We start from the raw sequence: 25977 nt of genomic DNA on the forward strand, positions 1-25977 counted from the left end.
TGCTCTGTCGCCCAGGCTGGAGTGCAGTGGCGTGATCTCGGCTCACTGCAACCTCCGCCTCCTGGGTTCAAGCAATTCTCCTGCCTCAGCCTCCTGAGTAGCTGGGATTACAGGTGCGCACCACCACACCCAGCTAATTTTTGTATTTTTAGTAGAGACAGGGTTTCACCATGTTGGTCAGGCTAGTCTCGTACTCCTGACCTACCTGGTGATCCGCCCGCCTTGGCCTCCCAAAATGCTGGGATTACAGGTATGAGCCTCCACACCCAGCTGGTATGTACTGTTTTTGGTTTGGCTTCTTTCACTCTTCATAATTGTTTTGAGATTTCGTCCATGTTGCTGTCTGTATCTGTAGAGTATTGAGAAGTATTCCATTGTGTGAATATATCGCAGTTTCTCTCTTCATCTGTTGCTGGTCATTTGGGTTGTTTCTTGTTTGCAATATTCTTAATTTATTGATAGATATCTTCAAGATATTTGTAACATTCAAGACAAAACAAAAATACTTGCCTACATTGTCTTAAAAGCTGGTATTATTTGTCATTTTAGAATAAAATTGATTATTGATTTTCCTTTATGAAGAATACTTGGATAGTGTTGTTCTAAGTGTATATCATCTTGGCCAATAAATTTTAAATTGGTTTTCCCAGCCACTGAAACCAGATAAATAACTTCCAGTGTTCAGAAGTTAGCAAACAGCTAGTATAAACTTAAAGTAAAAATTTAATTTCTTACTATAAGCCACCTTCATTTGAAAACTAGTGTCATCCCTGACAAGAGAAGCACTAACTCCAGAGGGAGTTATATTTGCGTAGATCACCAGCTTCCTCCTCATAAGACCACTAAGTGAATTACCCAGAAAGATTAGAATGAAAAGAGCAAAGAGTTAAGAGAGAATTAGAATGTCTTTACTAGCAGATTCTAGTTTCAGAATTTCCCTAATGGGATAAGGGATAAATTATAATCTCCAGGAATGCATATGATGACAGTTGTGTGTTATTTTATATAATAACTGTGACTTTAATTTCTGAAAAGTAGTATGTAAAATTTTTTAACCAAACAATCATGCACACAAAACCGACTATGTAACAAAGTGTGGGCCAGGCACAGGGCCTCAGGCCTGTAATCTCAGCACTTTGGGAGGCCAAGGCGGCTGAATCACTTGAGGTCAGGAGTTCAAGACCAGCCTGGCCAACATGACGAAACCTGTGTCTACTGAAAATACAAAAAATTAGCTTGGCGTAGTGGCGGGCACCTGTAATCCCAGCTACTCAGGAGGCTGAGGCAGGAGAATCGCTTGAACCCGGGAGGCAGAAATTGCAGTGAGCCAAGATTGCACCATTGCACTCCAACATGGGGCGACAAGAGCAAGACTCCGTCTCAAAAAAAAAAAAAAAAACCAAGTGTGTTTGAATCCTTTTATAAATTATAGCAAAAGTTTCTAATGTGGGTAACTGTCTCCTGTCTCCTAATTTAAAGCCCAAAGGGAGACTTTTAAAAGATGAGATGATATTTGAACTGCATCTTAAAGGAATGAATAAGAGAAATGTGGAAGTTGGGACAAAAGCATTCCTGAGAGAAATATGGATATTTTAGGGGTATTATTTTAGAACATCTTTAATGGCAGAATCTAAGAATCTTTTTAAATGTGAATATTTTAGGAGGCATCTAATGGTACACCATAAGTACCTCAAATCCTTTTTGGAACAAGAGGATGGGAAATGGTATGGTTTTTATATTTTTTGGTAGCTTCTTATTGTCCAAACCCAACATTTTTTTAAAATTATGAATCGTTATTGAGGATGTTTTGAGAAATTTAATCAGTTATTTTACATAGAAGATTCTTATGAAATATATCACTTGATTTTACAGCAAATATATTTAACTAACTATTGTGTCACTTTATTTTTTTTTTATTTTTTATTTTTTTGAGATGGAATCTCACTCTGTCGTCAGGCTGGAGTGCAGTGGCACTATCTCGGCTCGCTGCAACCTCCGCCTCCCAGGTTCAAGCGATTCTCCTGCCTCAGCCTCCTGAGTAGCTGGGACTACAGGTGCCCGCCACCACGCCTGGCTAATTTTTTGTATTTTTAGTAGAGACGGGGTTTCACCATGTTAGCCAGGATGGTCTCGATCTTCTGACCTCATGATCTGTCCACATCAGCCTCCCAGAGTGCTGGGATTACAGGCATGAGCCACTGCGCTCAGCCATGTCACTTGTTAATTTTAACAAGTTACAGGTTTTTAGCTAAATATTGTGATGGACTTCACTCAAGTAGAGACTTTGACACATTATAGGCAGGAGAACAAAAGAGTTAAAGTATAATACAAATATAAATAGATTTTGTATTATTTTATGTTTTTTTTTTATTTTTTGAGACAGAGTCTCACTCTGTCGCCCAAGCTGGAGTACAGTGGTGCGATCTGGGCTCACTGCAACCTCTACCTCCCGGGTTCAAGCAGTCCTCCTACCTCAGCCTCCTGAGTGGCTGCAATTACAGGCGCACACCACCACACCCAGCTAATTTTTGAATTTTTAGTAGAGACAGGGTTTCACCATATTGGTCAGGCTGGTCTCGAACTCCTGACCTCAGGTGATCCACCCTCCTTGGCCTCCAAAAGTGCTGGGATTACAGGTGTGACCCATTGCACCCAGCCTTTTTTAGTATTTTCTATGTGTAGAACACCATCTACTGATTCTGATCTTCTCAACAAGTAATAAAGTACCACTTTCTTTATTGATGAGGAAACTACAGCTCAGAAAGGTGCAGCAACTTGCTCCGTGTCAAATAGCTGGCAAGTGGCCGTATCTCAGTCAGCTGTGGTCACAGTAATACCGTGTAACTAACCACTACAAAATCATAGCCGCATAAAGCAAAAGCACTTACTAACTCATGAGTCTCCAGATCCCCTGTGGTAGCTCCACTTTACAGGTATCTCATCTTTATCCCGGGACCACAGGCTAACCCAGGCTTGACATTTTCATGGCCATAATAGAAACACAAGGGACAAGCCCATTGTACATATGCTTTTGAAGCCCTTGGTCTTATCACACCCACCACTATTCCAGTGGCCAAGCAAATCATATAGCCAAACCCAAAGTCAGGGTGTGGGAAATATAATCCCCTTTAGTGAGCAGAGTCACATAACGGCATAGACACAGGAAAGCATGAAGAACCTGAGCCCTTAATGAAGCCTACCACAGTGGTGGAGCTTAGGTTTAAACCCATGTGCCTCAGCAGGTAGAGCCTGTGGATTCTCTACTTGCTTTCCACCCATCTTTTAGTACCAAAATCTAATTTTTAAAATAGTTTTTTGTTGGTTTACTCATTGTTTTGTAATCCAAGCTCTTCATTTATTCTGTACGACTAGCTGTTTAGAAGAAACTAATACATTTATTCATTGATGTCTCTCTATCCTTGGTTCTTTCAGGCACGATTCTGGGTACAGGTGATGAGGGATTTGAGGAATGGGGTAAAACTTAAGAAGGTCCAAGAGCGGCAGTACAACCCTTTGCCCATTGAATATCAGCTCACCCCTTATGAGATGTTAATGGATGACATTCGCTGCAAAAGATACACCTTGCGAAAAGTGATGGTAAGTAACCAAACTGTCAGGCCGGGCATGTGGCTCACTCCTGTAATCCCAGCACTTTGGGAGGTCGAGGCGGGTGGATCATCTGAGGTCAGGAGTTCAAGACCAGCTTGACCAACATGGTGAATCCCTGTCTGTACCAAAAAGTACAAAAATTAGTTGGGCGTGGTGGTGCACACCTGTAGTTCCAGCTGCTCGGGAGGCTGAGGCAGAAGAATCGCTTGAACCCAGGAGGTGGAGGTTGCAGTGACCCAAGATCGAGCCACTGCACTCCAGCCTGGGCGACAGAGTGAGACCCTATCTCAGAAAAGAAAAACAAAAAACTATTAATGGACTCAAATGGTTATTCATCCATAATTGCATTTGTTGAAAATAGTTTTAATATTAAATTTTAAAAATTATTTATTTTTATACAAGTAATACTTGATCATTGTAGAAAATTTGGAAAGTACATTAAGCTTAAAGAAGGAAAGTTACAAACATATAATTCCATAACCCAGAGAGAAATTTTGTTAACATGTTGATCAATAACCTTTAGCCTTGTTTTTATGCACTTTATTTGGTCAAAGTGAGTTAATATAGAATGCTTTGTTTTATTACTGGTTGTTTTGCTTAACATATCATGATTATTTTTTCCATGTCATTATATATTCAACATTATCATTTCTAAATGGCTATATCGTTTCTAGCTTATGGCTATTCTGGATTTTTTTAAACAAATCACCTTGTGTCCCTTTATAAGCAACATATTTTGTGTATCCTTGTATGTAAATCTTTTTAAATGTCCACCATGAAATCCTTAAGTTCCTAGATGCGGAACATCTAGTTCATTAGCAAATTCTGACAGCTCTCCCTTTAAAATATATCCTGATTCTCTGACCACTTCTCTCCATCTCCAATTGAGAGTTTTTTTTTTTTTTTTTTTTTTTTTTTTTGAGACAGGGTCTTGCTCTGTCACACAGGCTAAAGTGCAATGGCATGATCACAGCTCTACTGTAGCCTCGACTTCCCAGGTTCCAGTGATCCTCCCACCTCAGCCTCCTGAGTATCTGGGACCACAGGTGTGCGCCACCATGCCCAGCTAGTGTTTTTTGTATTTTTTGTAGAGATGGAGTTTTGCCATGTTGCCCAGGCTGGTCTTTAATTCCTGACAGAGCTCAAGTGATCCACCTGCCTCCGCCTCCCAAAGTGCTGGGATTATAGGCATGAGCCACGGCACTTGGCCAAAATATCTTCTATTCCAAGCCACCATCATCTCTCATCAGACTATGACAGTAACCTCTAAGTGGCCTTCCTGCTTTCACCCTTGCCCCTTTCAATCTATTTTTCCCAAAAACAACCAAGTAGGCCTCTTAAGTAAAAAATATGATCATGTCATTGCTCTACTCAGAACCTTCCACTGGCTCTTCATCACCCTCAGAAGAAATTCCATGTCCTTACCGTGGCCGGCACAGCCCACACGTCTGGATCCAGGTTACCTCTCAGACCTCATCTTCTGCTATGCTTCCCTGCAGGGTTCTGCTTATTAGCCACTCTGATCTCTGCCAGTGTCTCAGCAGTGCCTAATGTGATCCTGTAACAGAGCCTTTGCCTTGGATATTCCTTCTCTCAGGAGCTCTCCTCTCCCTCATAGCCACATAATTTGCCTCTTTACTTTTCAGGCCTGTGCTCAAGTTTTCCCACATTAGAAAAGTCTTCTCCATCTCTTTACTCTCGTGTTTCACTAGCTGACATTGCAGTGTATTTCCGGATTTATTGTCTGTCTCCCTCACAAAGACAATAACTTAGTTATTTTCACTGTTTATCCCCTTTGACAAGAACATGGGCCTGACATGCAACCAAATACTGAATACTGTGCTCACTAAATAGTTATAGGATGGATTAATGAATTCTATCCACATTTTTGAGGAAATTTAATCAAAATTATTTTATGTTAGAAGGTTCTTATGAAACATCACTTGGTTTTTTGTTTTTTATTTTTGAGACAGAGTCTCACTCGTTTTGCCGAGGCTGAAGTGCAGTGGCGTGATCTTGGCTCACTGCAACCTCCACCTCCCAGGTTCAAGTGATTCTCGTGCCTCAGCCTCCCAAGTAGCTAGGATTACAGGCGCATGCCACCACGCCTGGCTAATTTTTGTATTTTTAGTAGAGACAGGGCTTCACCATGTTGCCCAGGCTGGTCTCGAACTCCTGACCTTAGGTGATCTGCCCACCTCAGCCTCCCAAAGTGCTAGGATTACAGGCGTGAGCCACCATGCGCAGCCACATCACTTGGTTTTATAGTAAATTGGTTTAAGTGGCTATTTGAGCTGCTTGTTAATTTTAATAAGCTAAACATTTCAACTAAATATTATATTTATTTACTTTTCATCAAATCTGATTTACTTTACAGATGAGGAAACTGAAATTTAAAGATGCTCAGTAGTAACTTCCCAAGTTCAGACAGCTGGTTACAAGGCAGAGCTGAGGGTCAGCCTCATTCTCTCTGACCCCAGTGCTCTGTGCTATGTACATGTTCCCTAGTTGCCCTCAGAAATACTGTGGTGATGGTTATTTATAACAGAATAGTTTTGTCCATTGCTTCACATCCTTGCACAAACTGGGTGTCTTTTGGGGCTGACCATTTTAACTGAAAGAAAATATTCTTTCATTTTTAACATCTACATTTATTTCATGCTTTTAAACATTTAAAAATCTGTGCTAGCTGTTTGTATTTCTTAATTTTATTTTAATTTAACATATATGTGTTAAGGACTTTCTATGTGCTAGACCTTATTCTGACTCTGGAAGGACGTATTACAGTCTCTGTTCTCTCAAAGCTTCCAGTATTTTGGCAGCCACTGATAACCTGTAGGGAAGCAGCTAAGTAGGGGGAAAAAAACCCAACATATCCAAAGATCAAGAAGCAATGGGATCTGACACATGAGAACAACAAAAACAACTCGCCATCATTAGAGGATAGAACAGAATGCAGGAAACTGGAAAGGTGAGAAGAAAAGACAACTCAGGACCGAACCCGTGCAGCCTCGGCGCTGAAGGATGTGTAGGGGAATCTGGCAAAATAAAGACGGACAAGGCATAGCCAGAGAGAAGGCTGGAAAGTCAGGGGAAATGGAGGCACAGCTGCGAAGAGCAGGCAGTGTTTCAGAGAGGTCGGATGCGCGCTGTGAAATGGTTAACAGATTTAGCAACATGGAAATTATTTGATCCTTTTATTAAAGTAAAAGAGAGAAACCAGATTTTATGGTAGTAGGTGAGGCAGTAGTGACAGTGAGCAAACAGTATGAGTTTCTTTTAAGAATGTTTAAAAGAAGATGAAAGATTGATAGCATCTGGAGGAACACACAGGGTATTTCCTTTTTTTTTTTTTCTTTTTTTTTGAGACAGAGTCTCACTCTGTTGCCCAGGCTGGAGTACTGTGGCGTAATCTCGGCTCACTGCAAGCTCCGCCTCCCGGGTTCACGCCATTCTCCTGCCTCAGCCTCCCAAGTAGCTGGGATTACAGGTGCCTGCCACCACGCCCAGCTACTTTTTTGTATTTTTAGTAGAGATGTGGTTTCATCAGGTTAGCCACGCTGGTCTCGAACTCCTAACCTCAGGTGATCCACCCATCTCAGCCTCCCAAAGTGCTGGGATTACAGGCATGAGCCACCGCACCCCACCCACATGGGGTATTTCCTTGTATGTGTGTGCCATGGCTTGTGTAACCAGCCCCCTATTAATAGATATTTGATGGTTTCCAGTTTTCATTGTTTTAATCCATATTATGATGAACATCCAAATGCAAACATCTTACCCAATTATCCCCATGGTTTAAATTTTTATTGGTGAGATGAATAGATCAATATAATGCACATTTTATTGCTGCTTTTATAATGTATATTTTAAATTTTAGTACTTAATATTTTGCAAGATTTCTCTCCAGAAGGGTTGTACGAATTTACATTTTTACTAGTTTTGCAAGACTGTTCCTATTGCCAATACTGGGTAATGTTATCTTTCTCAAAAATGTGTACTTATTTGAACTTTGTCCTTTCTGATTGGGGGAGCACTTAATGTTAATCTTAGGTGATTTTCCTCCTTATCCAGAAGGAATTATTCAAGAATTCATATCAGTGTTAAAATAAGTCTTAGTAGATAATTAACATTTCTATTTGATTTATCATTAATGTATTTTAACTGTCATCTTTGATATTGCCAAATCTTTTTTGTTTTTTGTTTTTCTTAGTTTTTAGCAGAGTTTTACACTGCAAGAACCTTTCTCTTTTTATCAGAAAAAATAATTGTGCTAAATAGTAGTCAACCTGTTTGATACTAAGAATTATAGGTTCCTTTCGAAGTTGCTGATTTAACAGTTCTCAGCTAGAGTCTAGGAATCTGTATGTTATAAGCACCCTAGATGAGGCTTAGGGAAGTAATGGTGTGTGATAGACAGAATGACAAAGAACTGTGCATCCAAAATGGAAAATGTTTGCTAGCATAAATAATTATGTTTCTCCTGTGGTAAATAAAAGACATTTATTGATTGATTGACACAGGGTCTTGCTCTGTCGCCTGGGCTGGAGTGCAGTGGCATGATCACGGCTCACCACAGTCTTAACCTCCCCAGCTCAAGCAATCCACCCATCTCAGCTTCCTGAGTAGCTGGGACTACAAGTGTGCACCACCACATATGGCAATTCCTTTTAATTTTTTGTAGAGGCAGGTTCTTGCTATGTTGCCCAGGCTGGTCTTGAACTCCTGGGCTCAAGAAGTCCTCTCACCTCCGCCTTCCAAAGTGCTAGGATTATAGGCATGAGCCACCACACCTGGGCCAGGCGCCATGGCTCATGCCTGTAATCCCAACACTTTGGGAGGCCGAGGCGTGTGGAACACAAGGTCAAGAGATTGAGACCATCCTGGCCACCATGGTCAAACCCCGTCTCTATTAAAACTACAAAAATTAGCTGGGTGTGGTGGCATGTGCCTGTAGTCCCAGCCACTCGGGAGGCTGAGGTAGGAGAATTGCTTGAACTCGGGAGGCGGCAGTCGCAGTTAGCTGAGATCGCGCCACTGGTACTCCAGCGTGACGGCAGAGCGAGACTCTGTCTCAAAAACAAACAAAAAAAGTCTGACTTTTTTCTTCTAGTTTTCTTTTTTATTATATATACCCATGTACCCATTCATTATATAAACCCTGTATCCATGAAGCATCACTCCCATTCTTCTCTCCCCTTATCCCCTGGTAACCACAAATATGCTTTCTGTCTCTGTGAACTTACCTATTCTGGATATTTCATGCATATTGCCTCATCATATATGAACTTTGGTGTCTGGCTTTGACTTAGCATAACGTTTCAAGGTTCATTCATATTGTAGCATGCTGAGGTACTTTGCTCCTTCTTTTTTTTTTTCTTTCTTTCTTTCTTTTTTTTTTTTTTGAGACGGAGTTTCACTGTTGTTGCCCCGGCTGGAGTGCAATGGCGTGATCTCGGCTCGCTGCAACCTCCGCCTCCAGGGTTCAAGCCATTCTCCCGCCTCCACCTCCCAAGTAGCTGGGTTTACAGGCATGCACCACCACACCCAGCTAATTTTGTATTTTTAGTAGAGACAGGGTTTCTCCATGTTGGTCAGGCTGGTCTCGAACTCCCGACCTCAGGTGATCTGCCCTCCTTGGCCTCCCAAAGTGCTGGGATTACAGGCGTGAGCCACTGTGCCCAGCGAGCTACTTTACTCCTTCTTATGGCTATACAGATATATTTTGTTTATTCATGACCCAAATGGACATTTGGGTTCTTTCCAATTGGATTCTTTCATTTTCGCTAGCATGAGTAGTGCTGCAGTGTATAGTAGTGTACGTGTTTTTGTTTGAATACCTGTTTTCAGTTATTTGGGGTATATACCTGGGAGTGGAGTGACTGGATCATATAGTAATTCTATGTTTGGCTTATTGAGAAACTACCAAACTGTGTTCCACAGCAATTGCACCAATTAATATTCCCACCAGCAATGTATGAGGGGCCCAGTTTCTCCCCTCCTTGCCAACCCTTGCTGTTGTTCATTTTGTTTTTAATTGTATCTCCCCTAACAGTGTGATATGATGTCTCATTGTGGTTTTGATTTGCATTTCCCTGATGATTCACAATGTCATATATGTTTTCATGTGCTTGTGAACCATTTGTATATCTTTGGAGAAATGTCTGTTCAGATTTTGTATTCATTTTTTTACATTTTAATTTAGATGCGGGTGTGCATGTGCCTGTTTGTTACATAGGTATATTGCATGCTGGTAGAGATTGGGTTTCTAGCGTACCCATCACTTAAATAGTGAACATTGTACCTGATAGGTAACTTTTCAACCCTGACCCCCCTCCCAACCTCCCCACTTTTGGAGTTCTCCAGTGTCTACTATTTCCATCTTTGCGTCCATGTGTACCCATTATTAGCTTCCACTTATAAGTGAGAACATGCAGTATTTGGTTTTCTGTTTCTGAGTTAGCTCACTTAGGATAATGGCCTCCAGCTCCATCCATGTTGCTGCAAAGGACATGATTTCATTCTTTTTTTATGGCTGTGTTGTACTCATTTTTTAATTGGATTGTTTGTATTTCTGCTGTTAAGTTGCAAGAGTTCTTTATATATTCTGGATGGTGGACCCCTGACAGATAGATAATTTGCAAGTATAGAAAAACACCCATTCTGCAGACTGTCTTTTCACTCTCTTGATAGTGTCCTTTGATGCACAAAAGGTTTTAATTTTGCTGAAATACAATTTATCTATTTTTCCTTCTGTTGCTTGTGATTTTGGTGTCATATCTAGGAATTCATTACCAAATCCAGTTCATGAAGATTTTCCCTTATGTTCTCACCTGAGACACTTATAAATAGTTTTAGCTCTTATATTTAAATCTTTGATCAGTTTTTTTAGTTAATTTATATATATGGTGCAAGGTAAGGGTCAAACATTATTCTCTGTCAGAATTCCAGTGACTTTTTTTTTTTGGCAGAAATGGAAAAATCGATTCTGAAATTCTTACGGAATCTCAAGGAATCCCAAATAATCAAAATAATCTTGAAAAAGAAAAAGTTGGTGGACTCACACATCCCCATTTTACAACTTACAACAAAGCTTTAGTAGTCAAAACAGTGTAGGATATAAAAAACAGAATTCAGAGTACAAAAACAAACTCATACACCTATGTTCAATCCATTTACAACAAGGGTGCCGAGACCATTAAATAGAGAAAGAATAGGTCTCTTCACCAATTGATATTGGGACAACTAGGTATCAACATGCAAAGAAGGATGTTTGGCCCTAACCTCACACTTCTTGAAATTTCATTAGGGGACCAATATCAGTCACTAAACTATAACTTGGTTTTGTAGATTATTAGCTGTGGTCTTATGTCATCATTAATGGTTCTGTTTTATTTAAGATAAAAATAAAAGGCCAGACACAGTGGCTCATGCCTGCAATCCAACCCTTTGTGGGAGGCCAAGGCAGGAAGATTGCTTGAGCCCAGGAGTTTGACAGTAGCCTGGGCAACCTAGTGAGACCCCATCTCCATAAAAATAAATAAATAAATAAATGAATGGGCAGGGTGCAGTTGGGATTACACCTGTAATCCCAACACTGGGAGGCCAAGTGCTAGGATCGCTTGAGCCTGAACATTCAAGACCAGCCTAGGCAACATAGACCCCCAGTTCTACAAAAAATTAAAAACTAGCTGGGGATGGTGGTTCACACCTGTAGTCCCAGCTACTCAGGAGGCTGAGGTGGAGGGATCGCTTGAGCCTGGGAGGTCAAGATGGCAGTGAGCTGTGATCACGCCACTGCACTCCAACCTGGGTCATAGAACAAGCCCGTGTCGCAAAAAAAGAAAATTATTTCAGAAACAAGATTGAGTACAGGGTAGACGTTTTAAATTTTTCAGAGGAGATCATTTTATGTGTTAGAAGTTTTTTGTTGGGCCGGGCGCCCAGACTCACACCTGAAATCCCAGCACTTTAGGAGGCCGAGGTGGACGGATCACCTGAGGTCAGGAGTTCAAGACCAGCCTGGCCAACATGGTGAAACCCCATCTCTACTAAGTAAAATACAAAAAAGTTTTTTGCTTGTTTAAGGCATTGTTGCTCAAAAATAATACCAAATTTCTATAACTGATCTTATTTATTTAAGCATCTACTATTTGTGTTCATCCAGGAATCATTTCTCATTTTGCTTCAGAGAGCTTGGTTACTTACAGGAAAATAATTTAACTGACCCAGCAGCAAAATGGTTTTCACACAACCACTTACCCTTATACAGGTTTAGCGTCACAAACCTGGACATCTGAAGTGCTCCAGCAAACTTTTTGAGGGCCAGTATGATACTCAAAAGACATTCTCATTGGAACATTTCAGATTTTTTGATAAGTATAATGTAAATATTCAAAAATCTGAAACACTCTGGTCCCAAGCATTTGGATAAGGGAGCTTCCTCCACCCGTACTGACTTAGGTCCATAATGGCCTGCTGCCTCCCTCAGGAGCATTGTCCCACATCTGTAATTGGGACCCAGGATACAGCTTCTGACTACTGAGGAGACTACAGTTAATGTGCTTGTTTTGGGAATGGAACGTATAGCGTTGGCCTCAGTTAATCCATTCTCATTCCTGCTCTTAGGATACAAAGAAAGCATGTGAAAATTAGCCAGAAAGATACATGTTATTCAGTAGTAGACTAGTGAGTAATAGAAAAGTCTGATTAAACTGTTTTATGAAATAAGGTTTTTTTTAATCTACATAATATGAAATCCACAAGTAGTGGGTGGTGCCAGGTTAGGCCACTGGTTCTGCTTCTCGATCACCCTCCTTAAACTAGCAGTCATATGCCTGGCTTGGCTCAAGCAGCAGCAGTTATTCCTGAAGCTTGCTCTGGGCCGTCCTGCCCTCATTCAGGACTGGGGGAGAGGGAGGACTAGCATAGGGAGGAAGAGGAGAGTGGATGTTGAGTAGGCCCCAGCAGGCTTGCCACACACTCTGAACTCAATATGTGGTCACGTCTGGGGAAGGGACAGGGCATAGGAGTGGCCATTGAGGTTCTATTTTGTCAAACAAGACCAGGAAACAAACAGGACAAACTGGTCATGACTGTGCCTTCTAAGTGGTCAGAATGGGAATTTAAGTTGTTGCTTCTTGTGGTTTTCTGGGTTAAAAAAATTTTTTTCTAAAAAAAATTGTTTTTAACACATTGCTTTAAAAAGAGAGGACATTAGAGTAGAATCAGAGACAGACTGGTCCTCCACAATAGCTCTTCTACTTAAAAGTTTTGTGGATGGATGTAGGGGGGGGTTGCCCCTCCACACCTGTGGGTGTTTCTCGTAAGGTGGAACAAGAGACTTAGGAAAGAAAAAGACACAGAGACAAAGTATAGAGAAAGAAATAAGGGGACCCGGGGAACCAGCGTTCAGCATATGGAGGATCCCGCCAGCCTCTGAGTTCCCTTAGTATTTATCGATCATTTTTGGGTGTTTCTCGAAGAGGGGGATGTGTCAGGGTCACAAGACAATTGTGAGGAGAGGGTCAGCAGACAAACACGTGAACAAAGGTCTTTGCATCATAGACAATGTAAAGGATTAAGTGCTGTGCTTTTAGATATGCATACACATAAACATCTCAATGCTTTACAAAGCAGTATTGCTGCCCGCAGGTCCCACCTCCAGCCCTAAGGCGGTTTTTCCCTATCTCAGTAGATGGAGCATACAATTGGGTTTTATACCGAGACATTCCATTGCCCAGGGACAGGCAGGAGACAGATGCCTTCCTCTTGTCTCAACTGCAAGAGGCATTCCTTCCTCTTTTACTAATCCTCCTCAGCACAGACCCTTTATGGGTGTCGGGCTGGGGGATGGTCAGGTCTTTCCCTTCCCACAAGGCCATATTTCAGACTATCACATGGGGAGAAACCTTGGACAATACCTGGCTTTCCTAGGCAGAGGTCCCTGCGGCCTTCCGCAGTTTTTGTGTGCCTGGGTACTTGAGATTAGGGAGTGGTGATGACTCTTAAGGAGCGTGCTGCCTTCAAGCATCTGTTTAACAAAGCACATCTTGCACCGCCCTTAATCCATTTAACTCTGAGTTGACACAGCACATGTTTCAGAGAGCACGGGATTGGGGGTAAGGTCACAGAATCTCAAGGCAGAAGAATTTTTCTTAGTACATAACAAAATGGAGTCTCCTATGTCTACTTCTTTCTACACTGTTATGCCCAGACCGTTAGTTCCCCAAAGAAGACCACCAGAGTCCAGAGTCAAAGCCAAGCGGCAAGGATCTTTACTACAAGTTCGAACCTGGTCCCTCCATTCCACAGCATACAAGAGGGCCCTGAACAATGCGAGTGTTTGCTTTTTATAGCCTGAATGTTACAGGGGAACAAAGGAATTCTTTTGGTTCCCGCTCTTTCAGTAAAACACGGCTGTCCCCTTATCGGAGACTTTCCTGGTGGTGTTTGTACTGGGCTCAGGAAGTTTGAGAGATATATGGCGATATGTGGTGGGATGGGAGGATGGGATGTGTTTGTACTGGGCTTGTTTGTTTTGAGCCCGGGGCTGAGGAATGTGCCCGGCTCCTTTCAACACAGACACAGTAACAGTCTGATCTCTCTTGCTTTTCCCACAGATGGAGGCAGATATCCTCTGCTCTGTGCTTTAGTTTTATTTACAAAATGTGAATCTTATCCCTGGTTTTTTTCTATTACCTAGGTTTTTGTGGGGTTTTTTTGTTGTTGTTTGTTTTGTTGTTGTTGTTGTTTTTGCGACGGAGTCTTGCTCTGTTGCCTAGGCTGGAGTGCAATAGCGTGATCTCGGCTCACTGCAACCTCCTCCTCCTAGGTTCAAGCGATTCTCCTGCCTCAGCTTCCCAAGTAGCTGGAATTACAGGTGCCTGCTACCATGCCTGGCCAATTTTTGTATTTTTTTATTTTTATTTTTATTTATTTATTTTTCTTTTTTTTGAGACGGAGTCTCGCTTTGTCACCCAGACTGGAGTGCAGTGATGTGATCTCAGCTCACGGCAAGCTCCGCCTCCTGGGTTCATGCCATTCTCCTGCCTCAGCCTCCTGAGTAGCTGGGACTACAGGTGCCCGCCACCACGCTCGGCTAATTTTTTGTATTTTTAGTAGAGACAGGGTTTCACCGTGTTAGCCAAGATGGTCTCGATCTCCTGACCTTGTGATCAGCCCATCTCGGCCTCCCGAAGTGCTGGGATTACAGACGTGAGCCACCACACCCAGCCTAATTTTTGTATTTTTAGTAGAGACAGGGTTTCACCATGTTGGCCAGGCTGGTCTCTAACTCCCTACTTCAGGGGTTCCGCCTGCCTCAGCCTCCCAAAGTGCTGGGATTACATGCGTGAGCCACTGCTCCCGGCCTACCTAGGTTTTTTTATAAGGAGGAAAATAAGAGGTAAAAAGTTTTTTTAATCATAAAATACTTAATAACTTCAAGTATTATTTATTCCATTTACATTCATAATTTTAGAAACTTTTTGTTGAAATTTCACAAAGTGATAGAATTAAAGTAAACTTGGATTTTCCTCAATTTCACAGTCTTTCCTCTGAATCACTCAGCCATTTACTCCCCACTTTATTGATTTGAAATGTATCCTTGGTAATTACACTTCACTAATTTTATGGCATATTTGAGATAACACCTATACCCAGAAATTCATGATAGTCTTCTATAGTCACATGAATCTTCTGCTTTTTGTCTCCTTTTAGGTGAATGGTGATATTCCCCCTCGGTTAAAGAAGAGTGCTCATGAAATCATCCTCGACTTCATCAGATCCAGACCTCCTTTAAATCCAGTATGTAATTCGACATAGTTCTCTAGATTGGAGATATCATAATGAATTATTCTACTCTAGGGTGTCATCTCTAGAACTCAGCTTTCCTAGGTGGTTTTTCCTCTGAGCTTTTTACTCTGAAGATGAAGCCCAGCTGTAAATTATATTTTTTGTTTTTGAGACAGAGTTTCACTGTGTCACCCAGGCTGGAGTGACCCCTGGGACTCAAGTGATCCTCCCACCTCAGCCTCCCAAGTAGCTGGGACCACAGGTGTGCACCACCATGTCCAGGCTAACTTTTTAAATTTTTTGTGGAGATGGGGTTTTGCCATGTTGCCCACGCTGGTCTCAAACTCCTGGCCTCAAGCAGTCCTCACACTTCAGCCTCCTGAAGTGTTGGGATTACAGACATGAGCCACCACAGCTGGCCTTGTAAATTATATTCTTAAGTCACTGAAAAATCTTAAAATTATTTAATACAAGGCTGTCTTAGGATACTTTTACTCAAAACAACCTGGGTCATGGTGCAAAATCTGGTCATATACCTCCTAGATAACAGCTAAATATATTACTGGATAGTCCCGTTATGGATTGTCCTTCCAGTTTACTGTAGGATGCAACCTACCCCTCCTTGATTAAATTGTCATATTGACATATTTTATAATAAATCCACCTGCTGTACATCCATTTCTATGTTAATTATCATGTTCCTCTGTTAACAGAGTTCTTTCTAGCAACCATAGACTCAGAATATTCTAATCTGTTGGAACATTGGTTTGTGTTTCTTCTGTTCCTTATTTCTTTTTTACCCGGCTCAATAGCCAGTGCTCACCAAAGCCTCTCAAAACAGTGTACATAAAGTAACTAGAAAGTGAATAGTATTTCTCAGTTTGTATACAACTAGAGCATAATTAATGATCCTTTTTATAAATCTTTTTTAAAGAGGGCTACCTAGGAGGTTTTTTTTTTTTTTTTTGAGACAGAGTCTCACTTTGTCGCCCAGGCTGGAGTGCGGTGATGCAATCTCGGCTCACTGCAAGCTCTGCCTCCTGGGTTCACGCCATTCTCCTGCCTCAGCCTCCCGAGTAGCCGGGACTACAGGCACCTGCCACCACGCCTGGCTAATTTTTTTGTATTTTCAGTAGAGATGGGTTTTTTTTGTTGTTGTTTTTTGAGACGGAGTCTCACTCTGTCGCCCAGGCTGGAGTGCAGTGGCGCGATCTCGGCTCACTGCAAGCTCCACCTCCCGGGTTCACACTGTTCTCCTGCCTCAGCCTACAGAGTAGCTGGGACTACAGGCGCCTGCCACCATGCCCGGCTAATTTTTTTTGTATTTTTTTTTTTTTTTAGTAGAGACGGGGTTTCACCGTGTTAGCCAGGATGATCTCGATTTCCTGACCTCTAAGTGATCCGCCCACCTCGGCCTCCCAAAGTGCTGGGATTACAGGCGTGAGCCACCGTGCCCGGCCGAGGTTTTTTCTCTGAGCTTTTTACTCTGAAGATGAAGCCCAGCTGTAAATTATATTATTTTTGTTTCTGAGACACAGTCTCACTGTGTCTCCCAGGCCAGAGTGGTCATGGTAGGATGGTAGGTCATGGTAGAACAGAAGGAGCATGGACCATGTGAACCTGGACTTGAACACTGGCTCCACAATTTAGCAGCCACGTATCTCTGAGGGAGCTAATCAGCCTCCCAGAGCCTTTATTTCCTCAATTATAAAATGAAGATAATAACAATCTAAGAAGGTTATGGGTGGTTACTAAAAAATGTTAGTTTTAAAAACAGTAGAGCGGGGTGTTCACAGCACTTGGGAGGTGGCTCACACCTGTAATCCCCACACTTTGGAAGGCCAGGATGGGAAGATTGCTTGGGCCCAGGAATTCAAAACCAGCCTGGGCAACATAGAGAGACCCTCTCTCTACAAAGAAATTAAAGAAAAAAAAATTAGCCGTGTGCAGTGGCATACACTTGTTGTCCCAGCTACTCAGGAGGCTGAGGTAGAAGGATCACTTCAGCATAGGAGGTCAAGACCACAGTGAGCCATGATCGTGCCACTGCACTCCAGCCTGGGTGACAGAGCAAGACCCTGTCTCAAAAACAAAAAACAAAACAAAACAAAAACACAAAAAAAACAACAGTAGTAATAGCCTGCATTGCAACTGATTACCTATCACGCTAGCATATAGGGAACATAATTATAACTGCTTAAAATTAGTTGAGCAAGCCAGGCTCAGTGGCATGCGCCTGGAATCCCAGCCACTTGGGAGGCTCAGGCAGAAGGACCCCTTGAGCTTAGACATTCAAAGTGTAGCCAGGTGCAGCGGCTCATGCCTGTAATCCCAGCACTTTGGGAGACTGAGGAGGGTGGATCCCTTGAGATCAGGAGATCGAGACCAGCCTGACCAACTTGGTGAAACCCTATCTCTACTAAAAATACAAAAATTAGCCAGGCATGTTGGCACACGCCTGTAATCCCAGCTACTCGGGAGGCTGAGGCACGAGAATCGCTTGAACCCGGGAGGCAGAGGCTGCAGTGAGCTGAGATTGCACCACTGCACTCCAGCCTGGGCAACAGAGTGAGACGCCTTCTGTAAGCAATAAAATACAATTTGAGAATGTATAACCAAATCACTCTGATATCCAGTAATCTCCCTATTGCTTTAGGAACCTTAATATTTAATGACTTGAAAGTAATCTTTTATCAAGCAGTGTTCCAATCAATGAAATGTAATTTATAATACTGTACTGTATGACTAGACTTCAGTAAAAATTACTTAATTACTGAAGTCTTTAGCCATTTTTCTTACTTTCAAGGTCTCAGCCAGAAAACTGAAACCAACTCCACCACGGCCACGGAGCCTCCATGAAAGAATATTAGAAGAAATTAAAGCAGAAAGAAAGCTGCGGCCTGTATCGCCAGAGGAGATTAGACGTAGCAGATTAGGTGAGTCCACTGCTTCCTGTACTCAGTCTAGAGTCATCCCCTGGGAAAAGGATCTTTATACACCCAGCCCCATGAAAGTAAAGAGTTCTCATTCCTTGTTCATTTCTCTGTATCTCACTCACTTGTTCTCCCTCTCACTCTCTCGTATACATACCCCCTCTCACTCTCTCATATACATACCCCCTCACACTTACTTGAAATTTATAGGGTGGGAAATCCTTCCGCCTATCTAATATTGAACTATATGAGGACATCGTGCCGTAATTGAAAGAGCTCTGCCAGTCTCTAGGCTGAGGTTTTAGGAAAGTCTCTTTACCTCTCTGAGCATCATTTTCTTCATTGGCAGAAGGGGGATAAAAATTCCTCTTAACCTACATTATGAGTTTTATGTAAGAATTAAATAGGATTATGGTAAAAAAATACTTTATAAATTGTATTGCATATACAAAGATAACGTATTATATTTTAAAAATATAGATGATAGATATATAGTTTTACCTTATGTTTGTTTATTATGGGTTTAAAGATACCCATAATATTATGTCATGAAAGCATGTTATTACCGGATATTACTTAACTTATTTCTAAACTTCCTTTACAGTTATTATTTTTTATTTTTTAGTGTATACTACAAGCACATATTGATTTTGATTTATAGGAAGGCCATATTATAAGATGTCTGTAAACATTTTTATTTATACGACTGTCTTTCAGTTTGTAAGACTAAAAATGCCCAAAGAATCCAGAGAAACTGCCTTTAGGAAAACGGTCTATAGTGGTACCTTAACAGGAAAGGATCTGGTTTTGTGACCCCCACTCTGCTAGTTTTCTCCTCTGATCTCTTCTTCTGCCTTTTTCAGACTCTTGGACTTCAAAGTTTCTATTCTCCCTAAGCAACCATACCCTCTTCCATGGTTTTTGTTTGTGACTACCTTCCAGCTCACAGTCTACATTGCAGATCTGTAAAAATGCAGACTCATACGTCCAGCTGTCTGCTAGATAGAGCCTTCTCATATCCTACAAGCAAGACAAACCCAACATTTCCACAAGTGAACTCATCCTGTCTCTCCCCAAACCATTGCATTTTGTTTTCCCAATGTAGAAACCTTAACATAATCTTTGACTCTTACCCCATGGCCAACCCCTGTTGATTTTACTTCCTCTGGATCTTTTTAATCTTCTACTCTTCTCAGCCCAGCAGCCACTATCCCAGCCGAGGCTGTCATCTGTCGCAGCAGCACTGATTGTCCTCCTGCTTCCAGTCTTGAATTCTTCCACCATTCCATATTGATTTTCCTTGTTTAATCCTGACCCTTCTGTTGTGTGACCTTCGTGATGACAGGGCCCATGTCTGTCTTGTTCGTTGTCGTGTCCCTAGTACAGCACTGGGCTGTACAGAGTACTCTCATGGGTTGAAATAATTAAATGTACTTTCTGGTGACAAAGTTTCAGAGTGGATCACTTGAGCCCAGGAGATCAAGGCTGTAGTGAGCTGTGATTGCACCACTCCACTCTAGCCTGGGTGAACCAAGATTCCATGGAAAGAAAGAAAGAAAAAAAAAAGATCAGTTGACTGTATATGTGTGGGTTCATTTCTGGACTCTTTGTTCTGTTCCACTGTTGTTTGCCAGTACCATGCTGTTTTTGTTATTGTAACTTTATAATATATTGTAAGATCAGAAAGTGTGATGTCTCTGGCTTTGTTATTCTTTCTCAAGATTGATTGGCTATTCATTGTCTTTTGTGGTTCCATAGGAATTTTAGGATTATCTTCTACTTCTGTAAAAAATACCATTAGGATTTTCTTGGGGATTCTATTGGATCTGTATATAGCTTTGGGTAGTATTCACATGTTAACAGTAAGTCTTTCAATTCATGAATATTATTCTTCCATTTGTTTCTGTCTCATAGTTTTTGTATATAAATCTTTTACCTCCTTATTAAATTTACTCCTAGATATTTTATTCTTTTTGGTGCTATTGTCAATGGGATTGTCTTTTTGTTGTTAGTGTATTGAAAAAAATTTTATGGAGTTTTCTATCTGTAAGATCATGTCATCTGCAAACAGGGACACTTTTATTACTTTCTTTCCAATTGGATGCCTTTTATTTCTTTTTTTGCCTAACTGCTCTGGCTAGAACTACCAGTACTATGTTGAATATAGAAGTGGTCATCCTTGCCTTGTTCCTGATTTTGGAGGAAAAGCTTTCAGTTTTCCCCTATTGAGTATGATGTTAGCTGTCAGCTTTCCATATGTGGCCTTTATTATGTTGAGGTAATTTCCTTCTATTCCTAATTTGTTGAGTGTTTTTATTTTGAAAAGGTGTTGAATTTTGTCACATGCTTTCTCTGCATTTGAAATGATCATGTGATTTTTATTCTTTATTCTGTTACGGTGGTGTATCATGTTAATTGATTTTCATGTGTTAAGCTGTCCTTGCATCCCAGGGATAAATCCCACTTGGTCATGATGTATGATCCTTTTATTGTGCTGATGGATTCAGTTTGCTAGTATTTTGTTCAGAATTTTGAATCTATATTCATTAAGGATTTTAGCCTGTAATTTTGGGGGTTTTGGCCTCGTAAAACAAAATTAGAAGTGTTCTCTCATCTTCAGTGTTTTGAAAGAGCTTGAGAGGGATTGGCATTAATTCTTCTTTCAATATTTGGTAGAATTCACCAGTGACTCCATCTGGTCCTGAACCTGCCTTTGTTGGGGAGCTTTTTGATGAGTGATTCAATCTCTCATAGCAAGCCATATTCTTCAGTTTCACTTTTTAAAATTATATGTAGTTGCTAATGGGAACCCTACTTTAGAATAATTAAATAACATTTTTATGTTAAGTATGTCTTTATTTTAACCTTGACAATTGGTATTTCACAACCACCAGAATTGAGCTGTTACAGAAAGATATTGTTCTGTGAGAGTGTTACTTCTAGAATTCCGAGTTCAAATGGATATTAAACCCTAATTGTAAAGTAAGGGATTTTGGTCATTTTTTCTACAGAACTACATTGGTTCTTACTATACAGTTTTGCTTTGGGGAGTTCAGTTCTGATAATATTGGCAGAATTAACTTGAAGAAAAGTTTCCCTAAATATTTGTATCACTTTTCCCCTACATGTAATTGCAAGTAGGAGCTCAATGCAGCAATGGCAAAAATGTCTGAATGTTTAAAGATGAAAATGTTACCCATAATAACAACAGCCGGAGGCATCCACTGTGAATTTACTTGTGCATTACAAAATGAGGATGAAAACTGTGTATATACAGTACTCTGTTCTCTGCATCTAATGGTTTATTTGGCATGACCGTCTTCCTATGTCATTAAATATGACTCCAAATACGATTTATAAGGATGTGATCTCCTAACAGATGGCTAAATTGGGTTTTATTTACCTATTTTCCTGATTCACAAGCTTTTTCTATTTTTTCCTAGTAAGTCTGAAATTACTATTCTTGTACATCAGTCTTTGTTCATGTCTCTGATTATTTGTTTTCTTCTAAACATCTTAATTGACATCCTCAATTTTTGTCCTCTTTTTGGTATAGAGATTGGAAAATATATAAATGTCATCTCCCAAGAAATAATTGCATCCCCTTCTTAACACAGTAGTCAGCCTTATTTCAAAAGATATATTCAAGTGCTAGAGAAAAAAAGAGCAGAATAAAAAGATATTAGAGAAGATGGAAGAGTGCTGTGATAATATGTAATACTTTATTTGCTATACATAATTAGGAAAATCTAGAGTAGGTAATATAGGAGTTTAGAAGTACGGTTTTTTGAATGGTAAGTGGAAGATGTTTTTTTTCTTTACTTTTTAGAAAACTTTTCCGAGATAAGTTCAAGGAAGATTATTCTTTTTTTTTTGAGACGGAGTCTCGCACTGTCTCCCAGGCTGGAGTGCAGTGGTGCGATCTTGGCTCACTGCAAGCTCCGCCTCCTGGGTTGACACCATTCTCCTGCCTCAGCCTCCCGAGTAGCTGGGACTACAGGAGCCCGCCACCAAGCCCGGCTAATTTTTTGTATTTTTTTTAGTAGAGACGGGGTTTCACCGTGTTAGCCAGGATGGTCTCAATCTCCTGACCTCATGATCCACCCGTCTCGGCCTCCCAAAGTGCTGGGATTACAGGCGTGAGCCACCGCGCCTGACCCAAGGAAGATTATTCTTATCAACACAAAATCCCTAATCAATTTCCTATGAGATAATTAAAACACAGTAAAATGCCTGTTTAAAACATACTATACATTAGGATGAAAATACTTAAAATATTATTTCCCAGTCCTTGAACAGTAAGTATGATTGTTAAATAATAGTTGATTTATTTGCCACATCTAACATGCATATCCCCTTTATTGACGTGTGTATATCTAAAAACATCTACATATGATTCTGACATCTTGCTAATGTGTGCTTGGGATGTAAATAAGTACTTTTCCTTCATGTCATTTTTTTTTAATATTGAGCTTTTGGGTTGTAAATAAAAATTATTCCTTTAAAACCAGCTGCTAAAATACACACTGAGACATATTTACATTCCATTAAATTGGGGTATTAGAAGTCTAGAGGCTGTCTCCCTGGAAAACAGCAACTAGAGAGACATTGTGCCTGATATGCCTGTACTTCCGAAGCTACTGCTGCTCTGCAGTGTGTCCGTCTCCAACCACAAAGGCCCTCCCCACTGGGCATAATCCCCACCAGGACCTCAGGCTTCCAGAAATCAAAAGCCAGGAAGGCAAGGTTATCTTTGGTGACAACAGAGTTTCACCAAGGGGCCAACTTTGTGAAATGGGGTGACAAAAAAATTACAAGGAAAAATAATTAACATCTCAAATTATTCTACCCTCTTTATATGAAGAGGATTTAAAAGAACAGAAGAAAGGATATGACAAACGATATTCAGTGAGGCGTTGCTTTGGCTTCAGCAGTTTTGGAGAGTATGGGAAGTCCTGGTAGATTTAGTTTTTGGAATGGAAAACGAAGACTATGCTTTGTTGGAGAGGAAGGGAAGAATGGCCAATGGATATCTGAAGTCCTGTGCATCAGTGTCTGATGTGCTGGTTTCTGAACAATCCTAGGAAGGCTGAGCCTGTGTCACAGGAAAGATGTTTTCTCTTTGATGCAAAGGTACTGGTAAGAGCTTTGGACTGCAGTGAAAATAGATAATCCTCGCTGTCATGAATACCTAAAATCATCACATCTCTGCAATAACCTTTTTAACAGCTTTATTGAGCTTTACGCCATTTATATACCATAAAATTCACTCATTTAAAGTATACAATTTAGTGGTTATTATATGCATAAATTGTAAAAGCAGAGTGCTTCAACAGGAAATAAATAATAATTTCATTTTTAAGAAATGATAGGCCAGGCACAGTGGCTCACGCCTGTAATCCTAGCACTTTGGGAGGCTGAGGCAGGCGGGTCACAAGGTCAGGAGTTCAAGACCATCCTGGCCAACATGGTGAAACCCTGTCTCTCTAAAAATACAAAAATTAGCTGGGCCTGGTGGCAGGCACCTATAATCCCAGCTACTCGGGAGATTGCTTGAACCTGGGAAGCAGAGGTTGTAGTGAGCCGAGATTGCACCACTGCAGCCACTGCACTCCAGCCTGGCAATAGAGTGAGACTCCATCTCAAAAAAAAAAAAAAAAAAAAAAGAAAGAAAATAAATGATAATTACGGTAGTCTTCTTTTATCTGAGGGGGAGACATATGCCAAGACCCCGAGTGGATGCTTGAAACCATGGATAGTACCAAACTTTATATGTACTATGTTTTTTCCTTTACATGCATACCTATGAAAAAGTTTATTTTATAAAATAGGCTCAGTAAGAGATTCACAATCACTAATAATAAAATAGAAAAAGTAATATTCAGGAAACATGCAATTTAAAACTTATGAATTGGCCGGGCATGGTGGCTTATGCCTGTAATCCCAACATTTTGGGAGGCCGAGGCATGTAGATTACCTGAGATCAGGAGTTCGAGACCAGCCTGGCCAATATGGCAAAACCCCGTCTCTACTAAAAATACAAACGGTAGCCAGGCATGCTGGTGGGCACCTGTAATCCCAGCTACTCAGGAGGCTGAGGCACAAGAATTGCTTGAACCCGGGAGGCGGAGGTTGCGGTGAGCTGAGATCACACATCACTGCCCTCCAGCCTTGGCAACAGAGCGAGACTCCATTTCAAAATAAATAAATAAATCTTATGAATTCTTTATTTCTGAGATTTTTCATTTGATATTTTTGGATCATGAGTAACTAAAACCATGGAAAGTGAAACTACGATAAGGAAGGACCACCATATTCAGTTTTTACTGTGTGTCAAGCACTATTCTAAGCACCTTTTTTACATGAAGTTATTTAATCTTTATAACAATTCCATAAGATAGGATTATTCTCATTTTACAGATGAAGTAACTAAAGCACAGAGAGGTTAAGTAACTTGCCTGGGGTCACATTCCCAGTTAGTGGCAGAGCTGAGGTTCAAACTCAGGCAATCTGTCCTGTCCTTCAACTACTAGGTTATATGGCCTACAATAGATAGTTTATTAACACATAATGGTGATGCTGCTGAACTAGCTGAACTGAGAATTTTTTATGAACTGTTTCACCTTTATTCTGAGAGCCAAATTTTCATCCTGACATAAATTATTGAAGGATAAATTTACTCTGAAATTTTAAAGATGTTGTATGTTCCCTAAAATCATGTTTTAAAACATGGCTTTTTAAAAAATCTATATTTAAGTCAAACATCCTATTCTGTGATTCTTTAAAATGTTTGTATTTTTATCATGCTTTCATTTTTAACTTGTTTTTTAAAAAGTTACTTTTTCCTTTTATTGTTCCTCCATTTGAAGTCTTAGTGATATAACTGAAACTAAGACTCTTGCATGGTTTTAATGTATTTCAGATTTTCATTCACTAGCTTCTGCCTGCCTTAGAGTCTGACATGTAGCCACTAAGGGTCTTCATTAATCCGTTCCCTTTTTTGTCCTCTCTGTATATTCCTAACAGCTGAATTATTTTCTTTTTATTGTTTGTTTTCTTTTTTTCAGCAATGCGGCCACTTAGCATGTCTTACAGTTTTGACTTGTCAGGTAAAAAAAAAAAAAACACTTTTACACCTGACGTGGGTTTTGTGGTTTCTGTGAAATACATTTCATTCATCTGCTTGTTCAAACATGTTAAAAAAGAAAATTGAAAGGCTTCTGCTAAGCCGTGGTCAGTAAAATAAAACATTCTGCTTGTTTGAAAACAATATATGTAAAAAAGATACAAGACTACAGTAAATCTGTTTTCTCCTAAGCAATTTTGGAAGAACCATCACACCATACTCATGGTTCTAGAAGATGGTGCCCATCTTAATGGCGGCTGTCACTGTCCAGGCTCTTCTAGAGCAATGAGGTTAAAGCCTACAGCAGACCTTTGCCCTAAGAGAATAGAAAAAAACTTCATAGAAACAAAATTCTGACACATCTACTTCCTGTTCTCTAAAGCATTCAGTTATTTAAGTAACTAAACTTAAAATGGTTATCTACTTCAGATGACAGCACCTCAGTTGATGGGCAAGAACTGTCTTTTGTATCTTTGTGCTCAGTGGATAGAGCCTAGTCATGAATGACTTTGA

The 25977-nt window shown here is 40.5% G+C and overlaps 1 protein-coding gene across 16 annotated transcripts in view; it reads left to right on the plus strand.

Moving 5' to 3' along the window:
• SPIRE1 (spire type actin nucleation factor 1) overlaps positions 1-25977 on the plus strand; it is a 217520-nt gene that overhangs the window by 152621 nt on the left and 38922 nt on the right. For 10 of the 16 annotated variants that reach the window (XR_010152012.1, XM_054671737.2, XM_016933261.4 and 7 more), the window contains 3 exons: positions 3433-3597; positions 15331-15417; positions 18212-18341. Coding sequence is in view for 14 of the 16 variants with exons in the window: in XM_054671737.2 (XP_054527712.1) it covers positions 3433-3597; positions 15331-15417; positions 18212-18341 (382 nt within the window). In the remaining 2 variants the exon portion in view is untranslated. Of the gene's footprint in view, positions 1-3432; positions 3598-15330; positions 15418-18211; positions 18342-25405; positions 25448-25977 lie in introns of all 16 variants that reach the window. The other 6 variants (XR_010152011.1, XM_063795916.1, XM_003315796.6 and 3 more) reach the window with 1 other exon arrangement.

Source organism: Pan troglodytes, chromosome 17, assembly GCF_028858775.2.
Source record: "Pan troglodytes isolate AG18354 chromosome 17, NHGRI_mPanTro3-v2.0_pri, whole genome shotgun sequence".
Classification (NCBI taxonomy): Eukaryota; Metazoa; Chordata; class Mammalia; order Primates; family Hominidae; genus Pan; species Pan troglodytes.